Raw genomic sequence first — 26,234 nt, forward strand, 5'->3', positions numbered from 1 at the left:
AGGTGAATTTCTCATAAAATTTTATATGACAGCTTGTGAAATAGTGATGAAACTGTATCTATTCATTACTGATAACTAATACGAATTGTACCACTTTTATTTTGACAGAGTAACAAAGTGCGCAGTAGGAAACAGGATGTGGTGATAAATCACTCATTATTTATTTTAGAGACCCTAGTTACCTTAGATTGGTTGACCACCATTCTTAATAAAAGATATGCTGCTGGAATGAAATAAACTAATGTGTTTTACGTTCTTTTCCTTAAGACCAGGCTGGTTGTTATTACATATTTTGTGCATTGGTACTTTACTTAAAGAAATTTAGATTTAGTTCAGCTGAATTTGTTAAAGGCTTTAAATATCGGCTTGGTAGTCGATTCATCTGAGCTTGATATGGTCGCAAGTTTGAAACTCCTCTGTTACTCTTGGTTTCTGGGCAGATCTATAGGCAGTGGCCACACATGAAAGTGAATTATTCTCTTTGAGGTAACACACCCAGCATGGGCAGCTAGCAATACTATCTGAGTGGCTCAGCATGTGGGGAGGTTGATGTGTCAGGCGGTGCCATTTAGCCCATCACTTAGCTCAGTGTGTGTCAGGGTTAGTGTGTCCGACTGTGTGTCTGTCTGGTACATAGTGTGCATCCACACCTGTGGCTGGGACTGCTGCCCTTAATCAGTCCTAATCAAGTACATTGATTCATCTCCATTTGATTCACACTTTTAGACAGGAACATGCACGTACACATACACAAACACACGCATGACACCCCACCAATAGTTGTGAGGCCCAACACTTCTAAGGAAGAAATCTGATCTCATCCTATGTTACTGTGCCATCAGCTAGGCATATCATATTCTACTTAACCTCATGTAGAGAAGTTTTAAAAAGGAATAAACTCCTGAACTGATGAAGTGGTTTGAGGGAGCGGTGAAAAGAAGAGAGAGTGTTAGCTGCATGTTAGCTGGAGAGGGCTTGTCAAAGCGAGGGATCTGGAGATTGTTAGAATATGGAGTAGCCGTTTTTCTAAGAAGTACGAGCAGGGCAGGCATCCCAAGATTCCCTGCATCCTGGTCCCAGCTCTGGGGTGGAGGAAGCTGTTTACTCTTTCTACAGTATCTCTCACTGCTGACGTCGGCGCACCGAACAATGTCATCCAATTTCCTGTTTTTCACTTTAGTGGAAAGCCACTCTCCCAGTGTGTATGGTCTAGTGTGTGTGTGTGTGTGTGTGTGTGTGTGTGTGTGTGTGTGTGTGTGTGTGTGTGTGTGTGTGTGTGTGTGTGTGTGTGTGTGTCTGAGACAGAAGAGCTGGTGGTCTGGAGGAGAGGAGGAGGAGATCTATAGGGCCGGATACACTGGAAGCAGGATATAGGGTCAGAAGCAGCTCCACTACGTAAATACATTAGGTGTATCAAAAGAAAGTGGCAGCGGGACTTGCCTCGTGAAATAGCTAGATTCTTGTAATATTTCAAGATCACAATCATGAGAGGCTCCATGCCAGGCTTCATGCTATGCTCTGGTAGGCACTCGTTGAGATAAGTTGGTGACCTATTAGGGACTACTGGCCAATAGGGTCAGCCATGTGTTACATGTTATGAGACAGATGGTTTATCTAATCATGTGATGGATATTCTGTTTTATATTCATCATGACCACCTACAGGTTCTTTTTGTGTTCCATTATCTTTACAAACATGACAAGAATTGTCTAATGACTAGTTAGCTATGGTAAAACAACAACTTCCTGTGGTTTCACTTTATGTAGTCCATTAAATGCTATTAAATCAGGAAATGTGTAGGTTTTCACATTAAAAGAATCAGTAAATAATATAAAATAAACTGGTTTTGACTATGGACAAATTGTGAATTGACTTAGAAAAAAAAATATAGGTTAGCTAGCCACGCATTTAGATTTAGCTAACAACTAGCTACACCAAAGGCTTCCTAGTTTTCAGCATTCCTAAGACTGAGGGTGTTCAGGTTTTCTAGTTTTTGTCTTTCATTTTGGATAGGTTGACTTAGTCACACAAGCCTAGAGACTAGTTAGTGAGTGGTTGCTAGCTGATGTGGGGTGAAATTGGTCACAGAGAGAATCCCGTACTGAAAAATACCTTGTAATTGCTTTAGTCACTAGCAGATTGCTGTAGCCTCCCGTAGTTTGCAAAGAAGATGCTAAGTTGCTTGCTTACTGGCTAATAGCCGAGCTGAAATAAAACTTAAAAAGACAAACCTTTACGCAAATTGGAAACTAAGAATATTTGTCTTCAAATTAAAAGATGCACCCTTTGGTGCTCAGCGCTACACTAAAAATGTTTCAAAGTCTATGGGAAAATAGCCCTTGGATTTCATCTTCATAAACACATTTGTCATGAGTGTATGGCCTCCGTCGTTTATTTTGTTCAATCCAAGAAAGGAGAGTTATGCAGCATATTTTCATTGGTTAATGAATTGGACTGATAGGTTATTAGCTAATGTGTGCGTGAATCCTCACTCAATACATCAGGTTTCAAAACCCCAGGATGGTAAGGCCAAGTGACGGGGGGGAGGGCATTTTTAGTGCAACCAAGATTGTCACAATAGGTATGATTTTATTTATTTTACCTTTTACCAAGAACCTCAGGAAATGTTTGGCACAAGTTGAGACAGAAAGCCAGTTTTCCATGATTTCTATAGAACTGGAAGTCTTTTAGCAACCACAGCTACAGCCATCTGGTGGTCTTCAGATAAAATATAGGTTTAAGGCACTTATGCTTTGGCATAATTTTTCGGACCCTACTTTTATATACCTATGATCTCAAAGCTTCAAAAACAGAATTTCAGGTGCCAGTGGGTGAAATCATGGTAGCTATCAGAGTAGCTGTCTATGGTTGACAGCTGAACGGCCTGTTAAAAGCAACTCACAGTAGGTGCTTGCGTATACACTGATCTGAAGTCAGTTTGAAAGGATTTGGGTATAAATGGTCACAGTGGTGGGGTGGTTTTTGAAAATTTGTTTTATTCATTGTATATTTTTCTTGCAACGTAGGTTTACCCATAGACCAAAACAAAGAAGAAATCAGGGGTACTGAAGACTGTCTTAAATACTTCTGTAGATGACTGCAGATGCCTAGTAGCTCTCATCTTTGGTCATACTGGCCCAAACAAACAAAAAGGTGTGATATCACACGATATAACTTTCTTTGAAGTGGCCAGCCTGCAAAATGGCCTCTCAGTGAATGAATAAAACAGACGCAGTTCTGTGAATTTTGGTGAATTTTTTTAGGAACTTGTCAAAGTGGGTTAGAGGGCCTGAAGACTCCAAGTTCACCATGTGCCAACTGGTGTGTTGTAATTTGATTTTGCTCATGCTGGTATATCGACATAATGTGACCCGGGCTGAGTGTATCAGATTTTGGCCATGATGTTACTGATCTACATTAATTCAGCGTCTGTACTGAGCTGCTTTAGTCACTGTGTGCTGCTGACTCAGTGTTTGGTACCACTGCGTGCCTGGCTGAAAAATTACTCCAATAACTTTACAGATTGCCATACATACTGAAAATATTGAGGGGTAAGATTTGATCATGGTGCTTAAAACTAAAATAACTGCTTATTTATGTGTTTATTTGGTTGTAGTTTATACTTCAATAAAGCACAAATCGTGACAACTTTCAAGGATAGTTCACTTTGTTTTTGTATTTATGGACAAAAAAAAAGATTACCTATTCTTTAATATAACATCCCGTATTTCATGCTTACCTGGTGTAAATCCTAAATAGAATTTTCTCAGATTACTGCAAAGTAATTACTTATTGGTAATTAAAATGACCCCCCAGCCTTTTTTTTTTTTTTTTTTTTTTAATTCTCTATGGGAGGTATTTTGTCTGGGAAACTGGGAATGTAATTTCTAACATTTGATTATAATGAGAACTTTTTTTATATTAATAAACAATATTTATGTGAAAGAAACACTTGAACCATTCGCTTAGGTTTTGTTTTTTTGTCTAATAACTGTGTCTCTGAATCAGTCAGCAGGAATTTGTATTAAGATTGGTAGAAAGATTTGTAGGGAGATGACATGATAATATCATCATGAAGGCCCCGTGTACACATGCACGTGTGCGCACACACATGCAGGCGCAGACTGCACAGACTCTGACACAAACAAACCCACGGTAGCATATAGGGCGGGACATTGCTTACCTGGGCGCGCACACTGTGTCTGTACTGCCAGGCTGCCTGGCCTACATGCTCACTCACTTCCCCTGTTTTGTTTGCTCCTGGTTGAGGGCCAACATGATGTTTGCGGGATGCAAATGCTTGTCTGAATGATTCATTGCAGTGTGTGCGTTTGTGTACTGTACAGGAGAAGTATGTTGCCCGAAGAGGCTGGCAGACTGGTTCAGCTGTGTGTGTGTGTGTGTGTGTGTGTGTGTGTGTGTGTGTGACAAGGGCTGGCTCTGTGAGTTACACAATCTCAGCTGCAGTTGTATTTGTTGTATTGTTGTCCGTTAAAGACAAGTCTCCCGGGATGGTGAGACTCTGGTGTGTTACTGCTTGTGCTACACCTCAGCTAGCTGGATACTTTATAGCCAAATGCTACACACTAAAGGAGTAGTATATAGTACTGTATGATTTATTGAAATATAGCATATGAAATTTAGTTTGTACAATTCTAATGAGATTGAAAGTCAATATTTGGCATGATCACATTTATTCTTCAACGCAGCCTGAACTCTCTTAGGGAGCTTTCTTGTCATTTCTTTAAGTAGTTGTCAGGAATAGTTCTCCACGCTTTCTGAAGGACATTCAAAGCTCTTCTTTGGATGTTGCCTGCCTTTTGCCTGTCAAGATGATCCCACACTGCTTCAATAATGTTGAGGTCTGGGCTCTGAGGAGGCCAATCCATGACTGATAGTGTTAAATTGTGTTTTTCTATCCAGGTATACTTTTACTGTATTGGCAGTGTTTTAGGGATCAGTGTCATGCTGAAAAGTTAAAATGTTGCCAATCAAAAGCTTTCCATATACTATTGGGTGTTGGATCAAAATATAAATGTTCTTCATTCATAATTCATTCAGTTTTGACAAGATCTCCAACACCACTGATTGAAATGTGGCCTCAAACTATATTTACAGTGTACACTCATGTACTGTTATACCTCTCTCCTGACCTTCTCTATACATGCTGATGACAATTTGAACCAAAAGTTTCTAATGTGGATTCATCACTCCATAAGACCTGTTGGCACTTATTTTCAGTTCAGTTCTTGTGTAATTTGGCATACCTCAGACTTTTCAGACTCCATGTTTCCCTTCCTTGAGAATGGCTTCTTGACAGCCATCCCTCCACTGAGACCATTTCTGATGAGACTTGTCCAGTTTCCCAGTTTCCTCTTTTACGACTACACTACACACCATGTTTTCAGCTAATCGCTCACTTGTTGTTGAAAAATTGTATTTTATGGCTGTCAAATTTTTTTGACAGATTCAACTAAAGGAATGGGAACAAATTATGTATATTCTTTCTAACCTAGGTTGTCTGTTGTGTCTAGACCCAGCACTGCTTTATTGCTTGAGTTAGATGCCTTTTTAATGATTGAATAATTCATAGGCCAGTGTTAAATTGCTTCAAAAAAAAAGCATTCCCCTGAAAATGGTCAGGTACAAAGCCTGGACTGGAAGTAAGTGAAAAAGCTGCCAATGTCCAAAGAAAAACTTTGAAAGACCTTCAGAAAGTCTGGAGAGCTATTGCTCGAGACCACTTAAAAAAAATTACAAGAAAATCTGGCTTCTTGGAAACAAAATGTAAAGAAATGAGGGGTAATTTTTGCACTGTACTGTGTACTTTACACACATCTCAGTGTCATTTACCCAGCTGCAATCGAAATGAGAGAGAAAGTTTTGTTTCATTCTCATGGCAAAATGAAATGATTGAAGCAGAAGATGTTATTTGCATCTCATTTGATCTGGCATGAGGGCAAAGAAATCTAGCAACAGAATAAACTAGATGTTGTTGAGTTAAACCCTTCTAGAAGACCATGGGTTTATGTTTCTATATGACTGTGTAAAAATGTAGCGGGACACTTCTTTATGTGTGCACATACCACATCAGGCTATTTTGCCACCAGATCCTAGTTCATGTGAAAGATCAGATGATCACAGAGCATCACAGAGCTTGTAGCCTTTCTGGTCCCATACTTCTTGTTTGTGGTCAGCTACAACAAACAGCCTAGTGTCATGATGACGTCAGTTTGGCTACAACCCAGGGCTAATCAGCTTCTTTCCCCCCCCCCCTCTTTGTTGTTTCATGGAGCTTTCAGAAGGCTTACAATTTAGCAAGAAGTGATTTACTGCAGCCCAGCGCACTCTGAAATTCCTCTCTGTATTCCTCCTCACATGTGTAGATTGTTTACGGAGAAGAGGAATTCTAGAGGGATGGCGGTCCGCAAGGGGCTTGGTTGCTATGGTTACTAACCCCTGAGCTGGGTTCCATTTAGCAGGAAGGAAGCTAAATTATTTGCAGACAGAAATGAGAAAGCTCATGTAAGGAAAGTGTAATGAGTGAAAAACCTGTCAGTGTGATATTTGCCCTTTTTAAAAAAAAAAAAAAAAAAAAAAAAAAAAAAAAAAGTTCTTTCAAGTCTCCTGTTTAGGAGAAATTGGAAGACTAAATTTCAAACATTTGTTTTAATTCAGTTGGTGGTGAGAGAAGTATGCAGGTATGTAATACCAATTATGTAGAAACACAAGATAAGGTTGTGCAATTTAAAATTGTGCAGTGCAAAAATGAAATGAATGTGTGTGAAACAATAGCCTGGGTTATTTAATGAAGGACTTTTTTTTTTTTCTTTTAAAATGTATCTTGATTATTAATTAATAAAAAATCAAAATTGGTTAAAAGATATAGTGTGAATGTTACAGAGAGTTAGAGTTAGTGTGATATTTCTAGTTGAACAGAAGTAAAATGTAGCATCAACTGAAAATATTACTTGAGAAAATACTTGTTTATATTTCACTGCTGTCTTTAATGAGATGTCAGATGAGTAAATTTTAACATGTTGCCATATCCGTTCTATTTAATAGCTCATACTTAAATACTTTTTAGAAATTTTGTTAATTTCCTTATAAAAATTTTAAACTGATGAGAATGTGGTTCAGAAAAATGAGTTGCTGTTGTTTTGTTTTTTTTAAACAGGCTAAGCTCCTGATTTGTTGTTTTCATATGAAAAAGTATCAGCGAATGATTTTTTTTATTCGTGAGTATAAATATAAGTGAAATCACCATTTAGGATTACTTGCAGTGTATTTCTTTGTCTGTGAATCAATAAAAACAAATGATATTTACATATAGTATGTGATACATTCCTTTGGCATTACAGCAAATTTTTTTTTATCTTGGTTAAATATGCATGGTCAACTTGTAGCAATGAATATAGTTATGTCAGTGCTTTCCTGCAATATTAAGGTCAGAAGAAAAGATAAAGGTGCAACATTTTGCTTAACTTTCTTATTTCTGGGAAATTACTGGGATCTATGGAACCATTTTAAACTGAAAGAAGTGAAAACGTATCAAAGTCATGAAATGCTTTTTTTTTTTTTTCTGATATTCTTCTAATGCCTGTATTCTTTTTGTTATCTTTCAGACCACATTAACAGAGGTGCAATTCGGACCAATGAAGTTATTTAAAGACCCACTTCAGGTATCGTAAAACAATAACTAACGTGACTGACGGTCCTGTGCTTGAGTGTTTGAGGCCTTCCGTGGAACAACACGAGTGCTCCAGGGAAATATTCATGTCCATTCATTAAGAGGCTTTTAGCTAAGTTGTAAAGCCAAACTTGGTGTGACTGCGAATATTTGGTGGAGTTGTTTTTTGCATTTTAGTATTTAAAAACTTTTGCTTGGAGTTTGGTGGAAATTCTTAAAGACACCGCAGCATGTCCCATGCAAAGATTCGAAAAGAGGAGAGACGGGGATTAAAACTGTTAATGGGCGTATTGTGTGCAGTACAGCCCTGGGTTGTCAAGGCAACAAGGCCAAACATTTGTGACGAAGAGCATACCATAATGAACAATGCACATTATGGAACAGCTGCACAGAGGGTCCATGGACCGGTTTCATCGCTGGAGACATTCTCAGATGTTCAGTGGGTCATTATACAGTTCGTGTGCGTTCCTTCGCCATGCGTCGCTGCTGTTGTATAAAACCTCAGAAACATCAAGCTTTTAGTCATTTACGCAGTGTGGTGTGGTCTTTTTGTTTGTTTTTGTTTTTTCAGGGGTTTTGACATTTATTTATTTATTTTATTGTTTTTATTAGATTTTTTTTTAAAATCAGAAATAAGAATTTACTGTTGTTCTACCCAGTAGAACATACACTGATTATGAAAAGAGGATAAATTGAAGTGGCTGCAGAAATGCCTTAAAACTGCATTTTTGCTGCCTTAAAGCTGCATTTTTGCTAGTAGCTAGCAGGGGGCAACTCATCTGGTGCCAAAAAGTCATTGTACAGTTGTATAGAAGGTTTTACAGTCGCATGATGTATATCTGTCCGCCATCTTGGACGTATGACAGTGTAGGATCTCCAGCCACATGGGCCTAGAGACTGATCGTTAACCCCTGATGGCGGACAGCTTGGGAATCTTTTATGTTTGCCAGTTGGCAAAGACCCACCTATGATTGCTTTGGTTGCTAGCATGTTGCTACAATTGCAATAGTTTGCATGGAAGGCACTGATTTGTCTGCAAACACTTGCCAACTACTCTTCAGGCAGTAGTGAAACTGTGAAAAGTGTAACACAAACCTTTGAAACATGTTTGCGGAAGCGCTGAGGCACTATTTTTAATCTGAAGGCAAATATTTCAGGTTTCTATTTTTTGGTACTGATCTGCTAGTGGTTAGCAAATGTTTGCAGACAAGTCTGCATCTTTTATGCAAACTACAGGTGATCACAGAAATCTGCTAACAGCCAAAGCAATAAGATTGAGGTTTTTGGTGCTGCACCTAAGATGCAACTAAGTTTACCTAGCAACATTTAAGGAAACCACTTGCCAACCCGTTGGGGAATACATCATTTTTTCCCCTATAACTGTTGGTTGCAATGACGCCATGCAGGAAATCTCTATAAGAAAGTGCTCAAAAAATGTATTGATGAAATAATGAAATTATATTCTCAGTAAATCATGGCTCTGCATACAAAAGAATACAAGGTTAAGCTATGTATGCTTTAGGGTGTGGCTACTTTCTCATTGACAAGATCACAGAGAGCCTGCATTGTCCCCTGGCTTCTTAGTCAGAGTCACCCTGTGCTTGTCACACCCTCTTTTAAAAGGCCAAAATGGAGATGACAAAGGACTCATGTCGAACCCTCAGACATACCGCATGAATGAAAATAGACATTAGTTGCACAGCTGGGGCATAGCACGTAACATGGTGCATTTTTACAAAAATAAAATTGCAACAAATTCTCATAACAGTGATGGTTTGAAGGTGCTGGATATATTAGAAGTCGTGCATTGTAATGACATATATAAGTGCACAGACTGCTTCATTGTCTGATGCGCTCCGCTGTGACCACAGTAGGAAAGCGAGGTAGAGAGATATCCCCTTCCTGTTTTTGTCACTCACAGCTGATCCTGTCATTCCCTCCTCCTCTCTGCTCCTCCTCTTTTCTCGCGGTCCACAGGATCTGGCCGGGCCCTCTGTTTTCAACAATGATGTTTTCTAGACTGAGTGATCAGACCCTGCCAAACCGCTCACTACCCCCTTCAAACTATTTTTTTTCCCTCTGGATGTCTTTGTCTGTCTGCTACTTTCTCTTGCTGGTACATCTGACTCTTTGGAGCATGAGCAGTGTATCCTGATTTTCAGAATTTTTTTTTTCTTTAAATGTCCTTTGAGATTATAGATTTTATTTTTCCCTGTCAGTTGTAACTGGTTTTGTTATTATAAGCAAGGTATATCTGTCTAGGCCCAGCAAGAATCCCCTAAGTAGACCTTATCGTGGCCTATATTGCCCCGTTCCTCCAGCTCTACAGGAATGTTGACTTTTCTACCAACATCCCAATGTGGAATTCTGATCCAATTCCCTGTGCGTACCGAACATAGCTCTAGGATTCAGAGGTGATGTATTTATGACCCGGACACTTAATGCCGCTTGTAGGAAAAATGCTCACATGAGGAATATGGCTTGGATTAGCAACACCTCTCTCAGACATAAGGACTCGGTGCTTTGAGCCTGAGGCTATGTTTTGCTACTTAAATAATGCCATGCCAATTGTCAGCATGAATCAGAAAGACAACTGTCCAAACAGCCAATCCTCTATCCCCTCATTGTGTGGAAGACAGAGCTTCTACTTTTCTCAGCAAAATCAGGTCTTTGTATCCTAACTCAACCTTACAGGTGTGATGCAAACTTAAAACTGCAGAACAAGCTTTCTTTTCTTTACGTTCACACTGCTCCCTGCCAACAGTTGGAGATGACGTCTGTTTGAGAGGGTGACTCATGAATCTACTCTTAGTGCGGCAGTGCTCTTGGAGGCAGGCCTAAAGCTCTGGTCCAGTATTTGCGCATGTAATGGGGTTATTTGAAAGTATGGTGGCAGAGAGAGAGAGAGCCTATTCTCAGGTTTGACGATAGCAGCAGCAGCTCGTTGGGCCACAGCCTTGGCAGACTGGTGGAGGGGCCCACAGCCAGTCAAGGCCACCTGGATTAATTGTGCTATAGCTCATGGCAGCAGACAAGAAAATCTCATGCATCTGAGTACGAGCTGATCAATCAGGGCCTACCCACTGGAGGCCTGAGGTCACACTGCAGGCTGATTAGAGTGACACACGCAAATGACCACAAATGTGACACTGATGTTTTGACAATTCAGATCCCATATCCCTGTAGCCATTTTTGTTTTGGGCACAGAACTGATAATAAAGGCCCAGGGTACATCATTTGTGATTAATCTAATTTCCTTAATGGAATCACAACTTCGGAATGATTTGCACGGGAGTTCTCCAGGGTTGTGCAATAAATATTTTCAGATTCCTTTTAATAATACAGCCACTCTGTAGTTGTCACACATCCAACCAGTAGAGCATAATTTCATAGACTCACTTTTTTTTAAAAAAAGACTGATTATATGAATCAACAGAATCATTATCACAGTTCTTTAGGCCAGATGTTTGAGTGCCACAGTAGGTTTAGTCCATAGACGTTATATAATGGTATTGTCCTAATTACTCCCTTACTATTTGGATATTTTTACTAGTAAAAAAAAAAACAATAATATTTGAATCCATCATGGCGTCACTCAATGGTTTTTGAAGTTCTATTCCAAAACCTTGAGGGTGGCACCGTGGCTGGCACCACCTTACTTTTAGAGCCATGACTGACAGCCACTTCTCGGTCCTTAATGTTTCGTAAATGTAAGCCACGATGAATTTTACACAGCGGAGATGTTTAATAAGTGTTTGGCACTTTAATGTGGACTTTACCCACCAAAGGTTGCCACTTGCGTGCTTTTGTCTTTGTTGTCCATGCTAGCAAACTGAGTGTAAAATCTGTTTGCATACATAATTTTTTACTTATGAGACTCTTTTAATGTGTTCTTTTTTTACCACTCTTCATTTATTAACTGTGGTAATAATAGATGTCTTTTGTCTATATTACGATATGTGCTTAGCCATGTCTCTTTTGCAGGTACTTTTAGTTTTTGCCAAAGAGGATAGTCAGAGTAATGGCTTCTGCTGGGCATGCGAGAAGGCCAACTTCAGGTGCAGCATGGCGCGAACGCCGGAGTCGGCTCTTGAATGCTTCTTGGAGAAGCATCATGACCTCGTTATCATTGACCACAGACATTCCAGACACTTTGACGCTGAAGCACTATGCCGGTAAGCAAGCTCTCCCATCATCTGTGCCCTGTCCTAGAGTGATGCGGTGTAGTGATCTGCGGCTTTGTTTTGTCCAGTATACCCGCACAGCTCTTTGCAGATGGTCAAGTATCTATTCCTCTTGCCGTTTTGGGGTTTTTTGTTTTTTTTTGTTTTTTAAGCTGGATGTCATTTAACATTATTGGTGATATGAACATTGATACTTTTGAGCTGAGCTATCAGTGATTGACCAGTCAGGAATTGAGTTTGCATTCAAATATCACTACCTCGTAAACTGTGACCATTTGTTTGGGTCATTACTTTCTGAGCCACTGACCCACTACTTATTGCTATTTCAGCAGTTTGTACCCAGTTTCCACTAGCTTCACATCATTTACACCTTTTTTTTATTAACCTTTTCATTGCTTTTTCACAGACTGTTTAGACATGCTTTGTAAATTGTTTTTACGCACTCTAGATCGTAGGACCTTAGAGCGGGATATAAATTAACTTAATCACGCTGTGATTTTTGTTTTAACCAACACAGCTGAAGTGAATTTGTTAGTGGCTGTCATCTAAGGGCTGTGACCGAACAATTATGGAACTACTTTTCATGTGTTACAGTGCATTTGGTACAGCACTGGTGATTATGACTCTGTGTGGGGGTAAATGCTCAGCTCACTTTGGGTTCCCCGGCTACCACTGCATGCTACCTAGTGGAGTCATGTCACTGAGAAATGAGCGGTGACTGCCTATACCACTCTCTATCTTTAGCCTCTGCTCAAACCAAAAACACATTGACAAACATTCATTTGCCCTGCCCAGCGTGTATGTTAACCCTATTCATTTTGGCCGATCCATATGTTCGGTGTACACGGGAACTAAAGGGCCTTTATGACCACTGGCTGGGGAAAACCACAGGCGGATGAGTGGCCCTGTACACTGCATTCTTTCAGAGGCCTCGGCCCGCTCACAGAGCTCCACCAGTGGGCTCTGCCTGCCTGGGAGAATCGGAGCGTGAAAAACTGAAAAATACATTGATTTGATGCCATGGGCTTTTCCACCAGCCTGCTCGCCAGCTAAAAGGCTCCCTCTGTTTACATTCAGGTCAATTAGAGCAGTCAACTCTTCAGAAAACACTGTGATAGTCGCCGTTGTGAAAAGGTATGTAATCTCTTTCTTCCTTTTCGTCGTCTTTTCGTCACTGTATTTTGAAATGATTGAAAATGCTTGGCTTGGAGCAGGTCTGCTGTAACCGTCTGATGTTCTTTAAACAACTTTTTGTCTTGTCGATGTTTCGGTGCTTACACGTGCTCTCCTTTTAAGGCCAGACAGAGAGGAAGCCTCTGTGATGCCACTGATCAATGCTGGCTTTAATAGGGTGAGTGACTTTGTGTTTAAATGTGTGTCTTCTAACGACTGCGTGTGTATTGATGTACTGATGTGTTTTAATCTATCGGTATATAAGGCAGGAGTCCAGATTTGGACTGTTCATGAATTGCAAGTGGGATTTATTTTTTTGCCTTTTACCTGTGTTGCTCTGACTCTCAGAGATATGTGGAAAATGCCAATATGATGGCCTGCTACAATGAGCTGCTACAGTTGGAGCATGGAGAGGTGCGGGCACAGTTCAAATTGAGGTGAGTCACACCGTATCGGTGTGATGTCCTGTGTTGTAGTTAAATACACAGTGCCCTTATTTAAATGCTCGTGCACTGAGAGCAAGGCATCGGAAAGAACACGCTGACTTTCAATCCCAGTTTTAACGCCTGCTACATTTTTCTTAAAAGTTGGTAAATGTTAAGCTACTTTTGCATTTCTCAGCAATAATTCTGGTGCTGTTGTGTCTCTACACAAGGGCTGGCAATGCTATTTTCACAGCTCTAGAACAAAGCCAAGAGGCCATAGAGATCACTTCTGAAGATCAAGTTATTCAGGTGGGCTTTTCATAAACTTTTGCCTCTAGCTCAATTTTTCTCTCTCTCTTTCCCTGAACTTCCCCTCCTGTTTCTTCCTTTCACAATCTCTCCTGTTTAAGATCCTGTTTTCGTTCCTGTCATCTGAATGACCCATAATACTATAGCCTGTGTTCTCATATTTACATATACAGTAGTATGTGTAGTATGTGTAGTATGTGTAGTATGTGCGAAGGTCTCGAGCTACCCCTCATTTGTTTATATTTTGATTCCAAGAATCCAGACTTTTTTAAGTGCTCTTGAGCAGTAATTCTCAAGGGTTTTTGAAAGTTGTGGATACACATACTGGACAACTCAACATCTGAAAAATTGAAATTATGTCTATAGGAACTTTGTTACTAGCAGCCTGTTGTAAAAATAGACAATTTGTTCCAGTTTCTTTAAATTAATCTAAAGATTACGTCATTTGACAGACATATTTGTGCACTAACAAGTTGACTCCCAAAGACCTATAAACCAAAAGTTTGGCTTACCTTGGCATGGTGTGCAATGTTACCTTAGAAAAATTGAGGAAACTCAATAAGTAGAGGAGAAGGAAAGAAGCAGGCTACAGCAGATGGACAGTATCTAAAGGTCATGTCCTTTAGAAAAGGCAAAGACCAAATCTATTTTTCAAGGGGGTATTAATAAGTCATATATAAATAAACATATTATAAATATGATTATAAACGGCCATTCTTAAAGGAGGGAAATGGGAGGGAAAAAAATAGAAATGCCAGTTTAGGCAAGAACTGGACTGAAAATCAGTGTTTATAGAGTGATCAATCAAAATTTGACATTTTTGATCCAATGTCAGTATGGGTGGAGGATGTCAGGAGGTGCAACAGTCTGTGACTACAGCCATTTCAGTCGGTGGTGTTGGGATTCTTGTCAGACTTGCTGGATTTTGTTCCACCGTGCCGTATCATCTGCTATGGTCTGTCACAGTGAATAATGACAATGATGCCAAACACACTACCAGTGTAGTAAAAGCATACCTGGATAGGAAAAACAGAATGGAGCGCTATCAGTCTTGGATTGGTCTCCCCAGAGCCCAGATCTCAACATTGGATCCAAAGGGAGCCAACGTTCAAAGAAGAGCTTGGAATGTCCTTCAAGAAGCCTGTAGAACTATTCCTGAAGACTATTTAAAGAAATGCCAAGAAAGTTTGCCTAAGAGTTCAGATTGTGTTGAAGGATAAAAGGTGGTCATACCAGTTATTGACTTTCAGCCTCATTAGAGCTGTATAAACTCTGTTTTTCCCTTTATATACTGCGTTTCCATGTATGTTTGCACAGGTTTCAATAAATTGCTCCACCTGTTTCACTTTTTCCTGGCAAAATATAAAGGAATTGGGGTTGCTCAAGACTTTTGTATCTTGTATCAGTAGAGGTAGTGGTCTTAACTCATGGTCCATCTTTTAAACAGCAGACAACAGTCTCTTGTTGCCTCTCCTTGACAGTATGTGAATCCTGCCTACGAGTCCATTATGGGCTACCAACAAGGCGAGCTAATAGGGAAGGAAATAATAGAAGTGCCTAAAAGTGAGAAGAATAAGCCTGATCTCCTTGAAACGATAAACTCCTGCATACGCAAAGGAAAGGTAAAGTGCATTTATCAAATCATTTTATCGTTCGCATCTCACATTTCAGGTCATACACATTTTTTTAAATGTAGTTTATTTCATCACAGACTTAATTTCATCAGGTAATATGTGAGGAGCTTTTTTTCTGATTGGTCATACATGTACAGTTTTGGCGTGTCATGTGTGTGCTGTAAGTCTGCACAACCGGTCATCCAGTACCTCCGTTTCATGTGCATAAGAGCAGCGGTTGATGCCTGTGCTGTAATCTCACTACACAGAGAGCGAAGGTCAGTCGCAGACAGGCTAACAGCAGGAAGGGTCTTTTCAAGCTACTAAGGTAGTCTGTAGGGGGGGGTGACATGAAACAAGAGCACTGGACTCCAGGAGCGTGCCCCTTACCCATTAAAGCAAGTGGCTGCCATCTGAAATACACTGACCCCCCTCCTACCTCCCCCCAATCTGCAGCGCAAACACCAACTGAGCTCCACACCTATTTATCGGATGTTTTCAAGTCTTATATTGTCAGTTTTTGTGTTAAATGGTTAAATAATTGGTCACATGACTTATTTTTATGTTTTCCAGGAATGGCAGGGGATTTACTATGCCAAAAAGAAGAATGGAGACAGCATTCAGCAAAATGTGAAGATCACACCTGTAATTGGGCAGGGAGGGTGAGTGAGTGTTTTGGAAATCTCGCTCCTGTAGGCTGATTTAATGTAAATGACCTGTTCAGCAACAGAATGATTACACTGTAATAATTATTCAGTTTAGGTTTCTCTTTTGTGTTAATGTGCTTTTGTCTTTCACAGAAAAATCAGACACTATGTGTCTATCAACAGGCCTTTAAATGATAATAATAAGGTGAGATGTGTTTCTAGTTGTTAATGAAGAATGATGTGAGCTTTTTGCTTTTTCATCATGTTGCTTTTCCACTCTGTCCATGCAGACTGATAAATCCAGTGAACGTGTGCAGGCAGAGTCTCAGACAGGTGAGGTCCATTAAATGCTGACCATATCCTCCATATCCTAAAATTTGTGCCAGAAGTCACGCAAGGTTTGATGATTTGACGGCCAAGCTGCTGGTCATTTTAAAATAAGAATGCATGCAATTGGGAGCTTTGTGAAGTCAGACTTTGGAAATATTTTAGCAAATATATTGCACCATGCCAGCAAAACTCATTGCTTTCTATAATCACAACCCAAACTTTAAACCTGAGATTAACAGAGTGTGCAGTCCTGCTTTATCTAGCTGAGAAATATCTCACGAGGAATGAATTCTGTCTTTTTGTTTACCTTGAAAAGGTCATTCATATTTTCACTTTCTCTCAACTGGACTATTGTTTCTCGTTGTATTGTGGACTGAAGTGTAAGGCCAGTTCACAGCTGCAACCGATATCAAAATGCAGCAGCTTGACTTCTGACAGGCAAACAAAACGGGGATCATATCGTTCCTGTGCTGGCGTCACCAGCTCACTGCGAAAAATTGATTTTGAAAATCTTCCTTCTTGTCTGGGAAGCCTTACAGCTACAAGTAAAAGTTGGTGAACTCTTTGAGATTACTGGAAAGTGCAAGTGACATTTAGCGAACAAACGGGGGAGGGGGGTGATCATGATGAGATCTTTTCTCCTGATAGACTACTGTTGATCCAAAGTAGTTTACATTCCCATCAACAAGGTCCACCATAACACTGGGTGGGATTTTTCTTCATTGCCTTAAAAACACACACTTCTTCTTCTTTCTTTTTCTTTTTTGTTACACTCAATTTTTATTATAATTTACAACCCTGCAATTTATACTTGTCAATGTTCACAAGTTGAACAGATACGGGAACAGCAATGTAGAAGCACAAGTTAAAATTAAAAAAACTACAAAAAGAAAACACAAAACAATACTAGAAAACAAGAGGAAAAAAGAAAAGAAAATAAAGATGTGACAATCTTAGTAGCAATAAATGAACAAAGTGAAGCAAACCTATGCTAGATTATTGAAACAATAAAGCATGTATGGGTCGCCAACGCTCCCTGAACAATTCTCTCTGAATCCGCAGAGCATATGTTATTTTCTCCATCTGATAAATCTTACTTTATCAATCCACATATTATATGAAGGTGGGTCATGATTTAACCATTTAATGGTGATACACTTTAGTGCTGCTGTAAGCAAGATTCTTAAGAGATCCTTTTTATTGTTTCCTGTAAAACCATTTGGTAGTACTCCTAAAATGACTAACTGTTGGTCCTTTGTTAATGGTTTTTTGAAAAACTGTATTGAGAGCTTTAAATATGTCATTCCAAAACACACACTTCTGTAGCATACTTGCATCTGGGAACAGTCCCCAGGAAATGCTCTGTTTATTCCTGTGTGTTTGAGACTCTCACCTACGTTAGAAACTGAAGGGCTGAAGGCTGAGCTCCATGTGGAAGTCAGAACGTGTTGTAGAATGGACTTCCATAACACACTCAATGTCTAAGACTGATATTACTGTAAAACAGCTGTAACGTCTACTGTTGCTTTTCAGTTTTCTTCTAGCAGCATATTTGTTCTGACATAAACTGTATTAGATTTCAATTTCTTGGCTCAATTTTTTTTGTTCCGCTTTTGCAACTTTGCATATTCATCCAAATAAAAAAACAGAAATGCGAGAAACAAAACGAATTTTTTGTTGTTGTTTTGTTTTTTAAAATAGATACAAGTACAGATTTCTTCCTCTAGCCAAAGATCAGTCAGTTAATGAAAGGTGTTTTCTTCTCCCCAGACATACAATCCAGTAAGCACAAAGACCGGAGGAAAGGCTCTCTGGACGTAAGATCCACAACATCTCGAGGGAGCGATGGTGAGCGTGAAAGGAGACAGATGATGGAAACTCTGGGCGTTTCGTGTCAGCTTATGAAACATTCCCTGTTGTCTGTTTACATCAAGTGTTGATTGGATACACACACTAACACGCTAATTAGAAAGTGGTTGGGAAAACTGCTGCCTAACTTGTGCTTGAACTACCCAACTTTCACAGTTTGCTGAAAATAAACATTAGAGGTTGTGATTTTTTTTTTTTTTTTTTTCTTTCTCCTTCTTCCAGGGAGCTCACAGCGAAGGCACTCATCAATGGCTCGTATCCACTCCATGACTATAGAGGCTCCCATCACTAAGGTGGGTACATTTCCTTCCTCATCATCCCTCCCAGCCTCTATCATATGATTAGCACTTTGTTTTGATGTTTTGGATCTCATGACTGAACTCTTGGATTATAGAAATTGCCACGACTGCCATGAGCACTTTTTGAAGAGCTACCAGCACTGAGTGTAGAGGTCACACACACTATGTTTAGTAGACAAGCTGATAAAATACCAGATTTTATGCACAAGACACTAAAGCATGTTGGACGAGAATGACCTGCTGTTTTACTGGTTTATGCAGTTTGCAGGCTGGATAGTCGGAACAGAAAAAGTCCCCAGGGATGGGTCATATGACACACTGCAGTTCCTCTGCTGTATCATTTGACTGTGTAGTCAGTCCCTGTAGGCGTCATCCTCACCAGAATAAAGCGCTGATAGAACTGCGGGTACTGTGTGTGTTTATATGTGTGTGTAAGCGAATTAACTGGAACTTCTGTTCTTGCACATGTTTGCTGACCTCGCCCATAGGTGCCCATTGCTAAAGCCGCCTCAGCCTTCTGAGCAGAAATGAAAACGTCTGTGCTTTTGAGCTCCTATTTAAATACTAATTTACTTAAAGAAACATTTTGATATTGTACTGTTATTAGTTACTGAGCAAGAGCAGGTCATACAGTCATATGAAAAAGAAAGTACAACCTTGACAGAGGGTGTACTATGTATCAGGAGATAAAGAATTATCTGTTCCTCAGCAGGTTTTGAAATTTGGTAAACACAACCCCAGATGGAAAACAAAACGTGACATATTAGACTGTGGCAGTATTTATTTAACAAAAACGAAGCCAAAATGCAGAAGGTTGCATGTCAAAAACAAAACAAAAGAAAACCTACATGCATGCTTACTTCTTACACAGGAAGATTGAAGTCACAGTTTTGGCGGTTTACTGGTCTGGAGCATTCAGGTGTGCCAAAGATGAAAGACATCCGCAGTGATTGTAGAGAAGCAATTGTTGCTGCTGTGACGCTACATTGTGTATTATAGCTAGAGGAGTGCACTGTTAATCTGCGAAACTGATGTTTGTTTGGTTTTTGTTGTTGTTTTGTTTAGTTTTTTTTTTTTTTACAGAGGATACATTTACTTTTTACAAATAAACAAAATTTGTACATTTCCAGTGAGTCATCTAGCTGTATTTGTGACCCTTTTTTCTTTCCAATTTACACGTGTGTATGCCTGAAACTACAAGGGACAGAGCCTTTTTAGTGCGGCCCCAGAGGCTTTGAAATGGCCCAAATAAAGTGATGCTAGTTTAATGTGCATTGTTTGAAACACACTTTTATTGGAGAATTTATGAATATTTTGAAAGAATTTCTTTATTTTATTTGTACTTGGTTCAACGTACATGTCATTTATAACCATCATGGTTACAGGGGGGCTTTTACTTTTCACATCTCCTCCTGTATATACTACATCATAATAATAATAATAATAATAATAATAATAATAATAATAATAATAATAATAATGATGATGATGATGATGATGATGATGATGATGATGATAATATTAATAATATTTCATTACACAGGTAATCAACATCATTAATGCAGCACAGGAAAGCAGTCCTATGCCTGTTGCTGAGGCCTTGGATCGGGTACTGGAGATCCTAAGGACCACTGAGCTCTACTCTCCACAGCTGGGAACCAAGGATGAAGATCCTCACACAAATGACCTTGTAGGCGGGCTGATGACGGTAAGTCGCAGATCCTTTAGAGCACAAAAGTCCTTCAAGTAGTTTGAAACAACCTGTTTCCTCCATCTACCAATGAATCAGTTCCTATATGACGACTCTTGAATAGCCAGGATGCCTGCACTATGAATGCCCGCGATGTGGTAATGTAAATGCACGGCATTTTGGGAACGTCCTTGAATGTGGCCCTCGTATTTTTGCAAATATATCAATTCGTATTTTGGAGGACGGTAAGAGAGCGGGAGGCAAAAAGCGACTCACAGACAGCAATGGTGAAGAACAGAAGTAGAAAGAGTGCCAAGTTGGCAGTCTTGGCAACAACCCCAGAGGAAGTGTTAGATTGTCCTTTGTGCTCCTGTAGGCTGGAGAGGAAAGCCCACCCCACCCTTTCTTTCTCCCCCCGCTCCCTCGCCCTCTCTCGCTCTCTCTCTCTCTCTCGCTCTCTCTCTCTCTCGCTCTGCACACATGAACCTTTTCCTCTCGACTCCACAGGCCTGGAAACATCCTGTTCTTTGGATCCGATGAATAAGCATGGCTTTACTTATACATGTCCACTGCGGAAACACAAAAGCATAGAGGTGTTGGTCCTTCGCCAGAAAGATTTATTCTGCATAGGTGATAAAGCTAATGGAATCCGAAAACCATGAGGCGTCTGTGATTAGAAGATTATTTCTACACAATCGTACTGGTTTATGAGGCGCCTAGCTGAATTTGTGCTTTGCTAAAATGATAGGTGTCCAGTTTGCTACGGTGAACGGGATGCTGGCTCTGAACTTAAACCGCCCAGTGAACATTAAGAGAGGAGCTGTCATCTTTCTGGGTGAAGAAGTCTTAAAATAGCCAGCGTGTAGCAGAGGCAACGCCACCATGAGACAATGCTGGGGTCAAAGATGAGCCAGTCTCCTCTTCCTTTTTCACTTGTGAAGTAAACATTTCACTCTGTGACACACACCCATGGACTCACCAACACCCAGCAGATATATCTAGCATGGGAATGACTGGATGATAGAAGTCTGTAATTTTCATTGCTGGCGAGTTGGAGAAAGAACTTGAAAGTTGATGTTCATAATGTCATGTTTTGTTTTTTTGTTAATTTGGTTATTTTCCATCAATGTGTCGATTGCGGCTCTGTCGGCCGTGCTGACTTTGGCTGACCTGTTAAATTTGAAATATAGGTAAGCAGAGACAGGAGACCAACTATCTGCTACAAAGTGATGGCAACAGGTGAATGGCTTTATATGTAGATAGGGCTCAAGGTGCTATGGCGACTCAGGCTTTGCTTTGAGCTACATGGCTGTCCTGTTAACCAGCAGGGAAAGCCAGCTGATCCGCATTGTGTGCAAAATGTCATGGCAGTCCATTCAAGAGCTATTTATAATATTTGTAAATTACCTTTCAAATTCTTAACACACAGTGTGTTCGGCACAGCTGGTACAAATCACAGTCCTAGCAGAGCCGGATCATTACGCTTCTCACCACGTGTTTGATTATTTGGGTGATGAAGTGTTACCCCACTGATAAGCTCCATTTGCTATCACAGCATGCATCAATGCCCAGAGGAAGACAAATGTCACGATGAAATCATTCGATGCAGATTATCTGACCTGCGAACATAACTTATCACAGTGTTATTTCTTACTCGGTCAGTTCAGAAATTTGTTTCTCTTTTGACTGCGTGTTGGTGTCATTAATAAGCTCAATTTGGCCATGTCATCCCTCTGTCGGCTTAACGTGGCCTTTAAAACGTTGTGTCACCACAGCACAGATGGAAGAACACTCATAAAGGCAGGAACAACAGGTCTATTTCTACATTTGTCATTTTTTTTCTTTCTTTTTTTGCGCTCTCGCGTGAGATGCACTTCCTTACAGAGCTGTTGAGACAAATCCAAAATCCAACCACCTGTTTCTTATTTAAATCACAATAAACACAGGTGATAACTGACGTTCATCTTTTGAATGTGCGTTATTGGGACTGCTGTTTTGGTTTAATGATTTATTGGCTCTTTAACTACCAAATTAAAATGACTCATAGGTTGTGTGTAGACAATATTACATTTTTAATTATTTTTTTAAATTTACTATTGGCATGGAGATTCCTCCTGACTTGTGGCTCATTCATATGCCATTCACGCTGTTTTGTGAAAAACATCTGTGATGGCTGAATCCAGATGTTCAGGCTGATCTGGCACAGATTTCTTTAAAGTCCGAGCTGATGTTTCTGTGTGTGTGTGTTCCAAATGGCTTAATTTTCCAAAGATAACTTTTATATAACATCTAATGCAAGCATAAACTCAAAGCATCTGAAGAGTTTCACTCTCCAGATAATTTTGACGGTACACCGCAGGATTTAATAGAGGTGATGCTGGTGCTCCTGACAATGAGCTGAAGTCTTCATGTGGCTGTTTGAAGAAAGCTGAAGGATGGATTTATTCATTCTGTGCATGCATTTTTTTTTTCAACTGTTTCTCTCTACCTGCAGTCCCTAAAACTCTTTGTTTCTGGTCTACAGGATGGTTTACGCAGGTTGTCGGGAAATGAATACATCTTTTCCACCAAACGTGAGTTTACAAAATGCATACTGCAATTTCGACACAGAGTACAGATTTTTCATTACATTTTCTTTCCAGCTTTGGTGTATATTGTATATTTTGTGTATTTTGTATCTTATATTGTTCAACTGCCTGCATCTTTTTTTTAAAAAACATCCTAGTTCCCTTCCTCCCTTTCCTCTTCATTTGAATTCCTCCTTTGTCGTGTCTTCCTTTTCCTCACAGAGCCCCACCATCTCCCCAGTCACCTGACAACTCCTCTGTCGTTAAACGACATCCCCCCTCGAATCGCCCAGACCATGGAGAATGAGGACTCTTGGGACTTTGACATTTTCAACTTGGAGGCGGCAACCCTGAAACGGTGAGGCTGAACCTGTTTAATGCTGCAGGATTAATTTGTGTGTTTTTTGGGGGGGAAAAATAAAAAGAAGACTCGCGATGACAGCTTGTGTTAAAGTTTCATGTTCAATCATCCCACAGGCCTCTGACCTACTTGGGCCTGAAGATCTTCTCCCGCTTTGGGGTCTGTGAGTTCCTAAACTGCCCTGAAGCCACTTTGCGCTCCTGGCTACAAGTCATTGAAGCGAACTACCACTCGAGTAACTCCTACCACAACTCTACCCATGCAGCTGATGTCCTGCATGCAACGGCCTATTTTCTCTGCAAGGAGAGGGTCAAGGTAAATTAATAATGTTAGTTTTAAAAAGTATATTACAAATTAAGCTAATATTTCCTGATTACTTGTATCATTTAGAATTAAAAACAATGCTCACTTATGGTTTATGTGAATTATCTTAGGTCAGAACCAGATGTTATAGATGGATAAAATAGTTATTTAAAGCTTCAGCAGCCTGCCCTACTTTTGTTTGCAAGAGTTCACCATTTCTGATTTTTGGACCCAGACCTCTACAGTAACTAAATGCTGGAAGGTAACACAGCCAGACACAAGTATCAGCACAGTCTTGGGTGTCACTTGTCCTGTCTGAGTCTACTTTATCCTAAAAAGTCTTGGTTTTGCCCAAGTGTGTCAGTAGCTCAGTAACTGTTGGGTGATGTGCAGTGGCTAAAGCTGCTTACCAAACCGTCTATTTCTGAACTCAGTGGAGTGATCTTTCATTGGCTTACCCCGTAAACTGTGTAGTTATATCACCAGGGTTAATAAATCCCTTGAAATCTGCAGGGTTAGCAGGTTTAAAATCTGTTATGTACTGTTGTATAGTATGCTCTTTAAATGTCTTAAATATACCTCAAATCAAAAGTAGAACAAAGCTTTTTTTTTTTTTAAAAACAAGTGCTTTAAAGACTAAATGATTTTCGGTTTCTGGCTTGCATTAGACATGAAATGTGTATTATCATAAAAGAATACTGTGTGAAAGTCTTGAGCCACTCCTTGTTTCTTTCTGTTTTGCTTCCAAGGAGTCAGACTTTCATGTATTATTATTTTATTACTATTATTTTATTTATATTTTTACAGCGGTCATATTTTACTCCACTTAACACTGACCTTTGAATCAGTCCAGCATAAAAATGCATCTAGCTCAAGCAATGAACCAGCGTTGTGTCCACACGTAACAGACAAGTCAGCAAGCAGCCTGTCACAAAAACAACATTTCTTCCCACTTCTTTAGTCGATTCTATGAAAAATGTCAAAGATAACTCAGTTTGATGGACATATAGCTTTTTCTCACTGACACAATGATTCCCAAAGAACTGTTTGCTGAAACTTGGAATATTTCAGCATGGTGCAGTACATGTTCTTAAGAAATTTGAGGAAATTGGACAAATTGGGGACAAAAGAAGAAATGACAGCCCTAAAACACTATATAGATGAACAGTTTTTGAAAGTCATGTCTTTAGGAAAGAGGAACAAATCCAGCAATGATCTGAGAGATAAATCTGAATCCTCAGCTGATTCATTTCCTGCTCACTGAAGTCTCATCAGAAATGGTCTCAGTGGAAGGGTGGCTGTTAAGAAAGCTTTTCTTAAGGTAGGGAAACTGGGAGAAAATTACACCAGAACTGAAATGAAAATCAGTGACCACAGGTGTTAATAAATGATGAATCCAAGTTGAAAAATTTGGGTTCAAATTGTTGTCGGTGTGTACGGAGGAGGTCAGGAGAGAGGTACAACAATGAGTGTGAGCAGCCATCTATAAAACACGGTGGAGGTTCTCTCATGGTTTGGGGCTGCATCTCAATAAACGTTGTTGGCAATATTAGAAAAATAGAATTATAAACTCAGAAAACGCTGTCAGATCTACTGTGCAAAACCATCTGGAAACATTGGCTTCATTTTTAGCACACTGCCAGTGCAGTAAAAGCAAACCTGGATAGAAGAACGCACAGTGGATCAATATCAGTCATGGATTGGACTCCCCAGACCCCGGATCTCAACATTATTAAAGCAGTGTGGGATCATCTTGACAGAGAACTGAACAAAGATGGAAATGTTTGTTATATAAATGTTATAATAGTAGAAGGTTATACTGTGCCAACTGTTAGTATAGCTTATCATTCACCTGATAACGATTAAGCTATTCAAATGCCAACCTTTAACTTCATTGGCTTCTGCCAACAGCAAAGTCTGGATCCCATTGATGAGGTGGCCGCCCTGATTGCTGCTACCGTGCACGATGTGGACCACCCAGGCCGTACCAACAGCTTCCTTTGCAATGCAGGAAGCGAGCTGGCCATCCTCTATAATGACACAGCTGTACTAGAGAGTCACCATGCCGCACTGGCCTTCCAGATCACCACGAGAGATGATAAGTGCAACATCTTCAAAAACATAGAAAGGTAGGAGATTTATGATGTGGCCATCTGTGCGCTTGCTTTTACTGCCAGTAGCTCTGTAAAACACCACAAGTTCCCCAAACATAAATGTATTAGGTGTCCAGACTTTAAGCTTTTTCCCTAATAACTGAGTTAAGAGGAAGAATTTTTAGGATGTAGCTACATTTGAAGCCTCAAGGCCTAAATTAGTTATCGTTTATACTAGACATCAAGCTGTCTAATCTGCTGTCACTGTGTGCTCAAAGGACTAATATTTACCACACAGCCTTTGCTTGCACAGACTCGGAAAACTGATTACTAAATTTCTATTTTGGGATGAATTATTTATTTCAGTTTAAGTGAATTTGCTGACTTTTGATCAGATAAACCAGGATTCCAGGTATTTTATTTTACGGGTTTTTTTGCACACTCTACAAAATCTTTAGATTTTGCAACGTGTAAGGTCAGGCTCATTTATATTTAACATATGGAAGCACTTTGAGACACGCACATGATCTGAAGTATCATAGGACTTAAGTCTCCATACGCACTGATGAAAGTGATACTGTGTGTTTGTGTGTGCTGACAGCAGCCGGGTAGTAATGTGATTTGAGTCCCAAAACAGAATAGCTCACATTTGCTGGTCCCCTCCAAGGGGGAAGGTGAACA

General features: G+C 39.9%; 1 protein-coding gene across 3 annotated transcripts in view; it reads left to right on the top strand.

Annotated features, from left to right (window-relative positions):
• pde8a (phosphodiesterase 8A) overlaps positions 1–26,234 on the top strand; it is a 51,200-nt gene that overhangs the window by 19,630 nt on the left and 5,336 nt on the right. The window contains exons 2-18 of one of the 3 annotated variants that reach the window (XM_003458202.5): positions 7,626–7,682; positions 11,675–11,865; positions 12,952–13,008; positions 13,171–13,225; positions 13,396–13,484; positions 13,703–13,781; positions 15,263–15,403; positions 15,968–16,056; positions 16,195–16,246; positions 16,332–16,374; positions 18,142–18,219; positions 18,463–18,533; positions 20,083–20,247; positions 22,754–22,802; positions 23,019–23,154; positions 23,274–23,472; positions 25,372–25,589. In XM_003458202.5, the coding sequence (XP_003458250.1) occupies positions 7,626–7,682; positions 11,675–11,865; positions 12,952–13,008; positions 13,171–13,225; positions 13,396–13,484; positions 13,703–13,781; positions 15,263–15,403; positions 15,968–16,056; positions 16,195–16,246; positions 16,332–16,374; positions 18,142–18,219; positions 18,463–18,533; positions 20,083–20,247; positions 22,754–22,802; positions 23,019–23,154; positions 23,274–23,472; positions 25,372–25,589 (1,769 nt within the window). The other 2 variants (XM_019356726.2, XM_019356728.2) reach the window with 2 other exon arrangements.

Source organism: Oreochromis niloticus, linkage group LG1, assembly GCF_001858045.2.
Source record: "Oreochromis niloticus isolate F11D_XX linkage group LG1, O_niloticus_UMD_NMBU, whole genome shotgun sequence".
In the NCBI taxonomy this organism is placed as follows: domain Eukaryota; kingdom Metazoa; phylum Chordata; class Actinopteri; order Cichliformes; family Cichlidae; genus Oreochromis; species Oreochromis niloticus.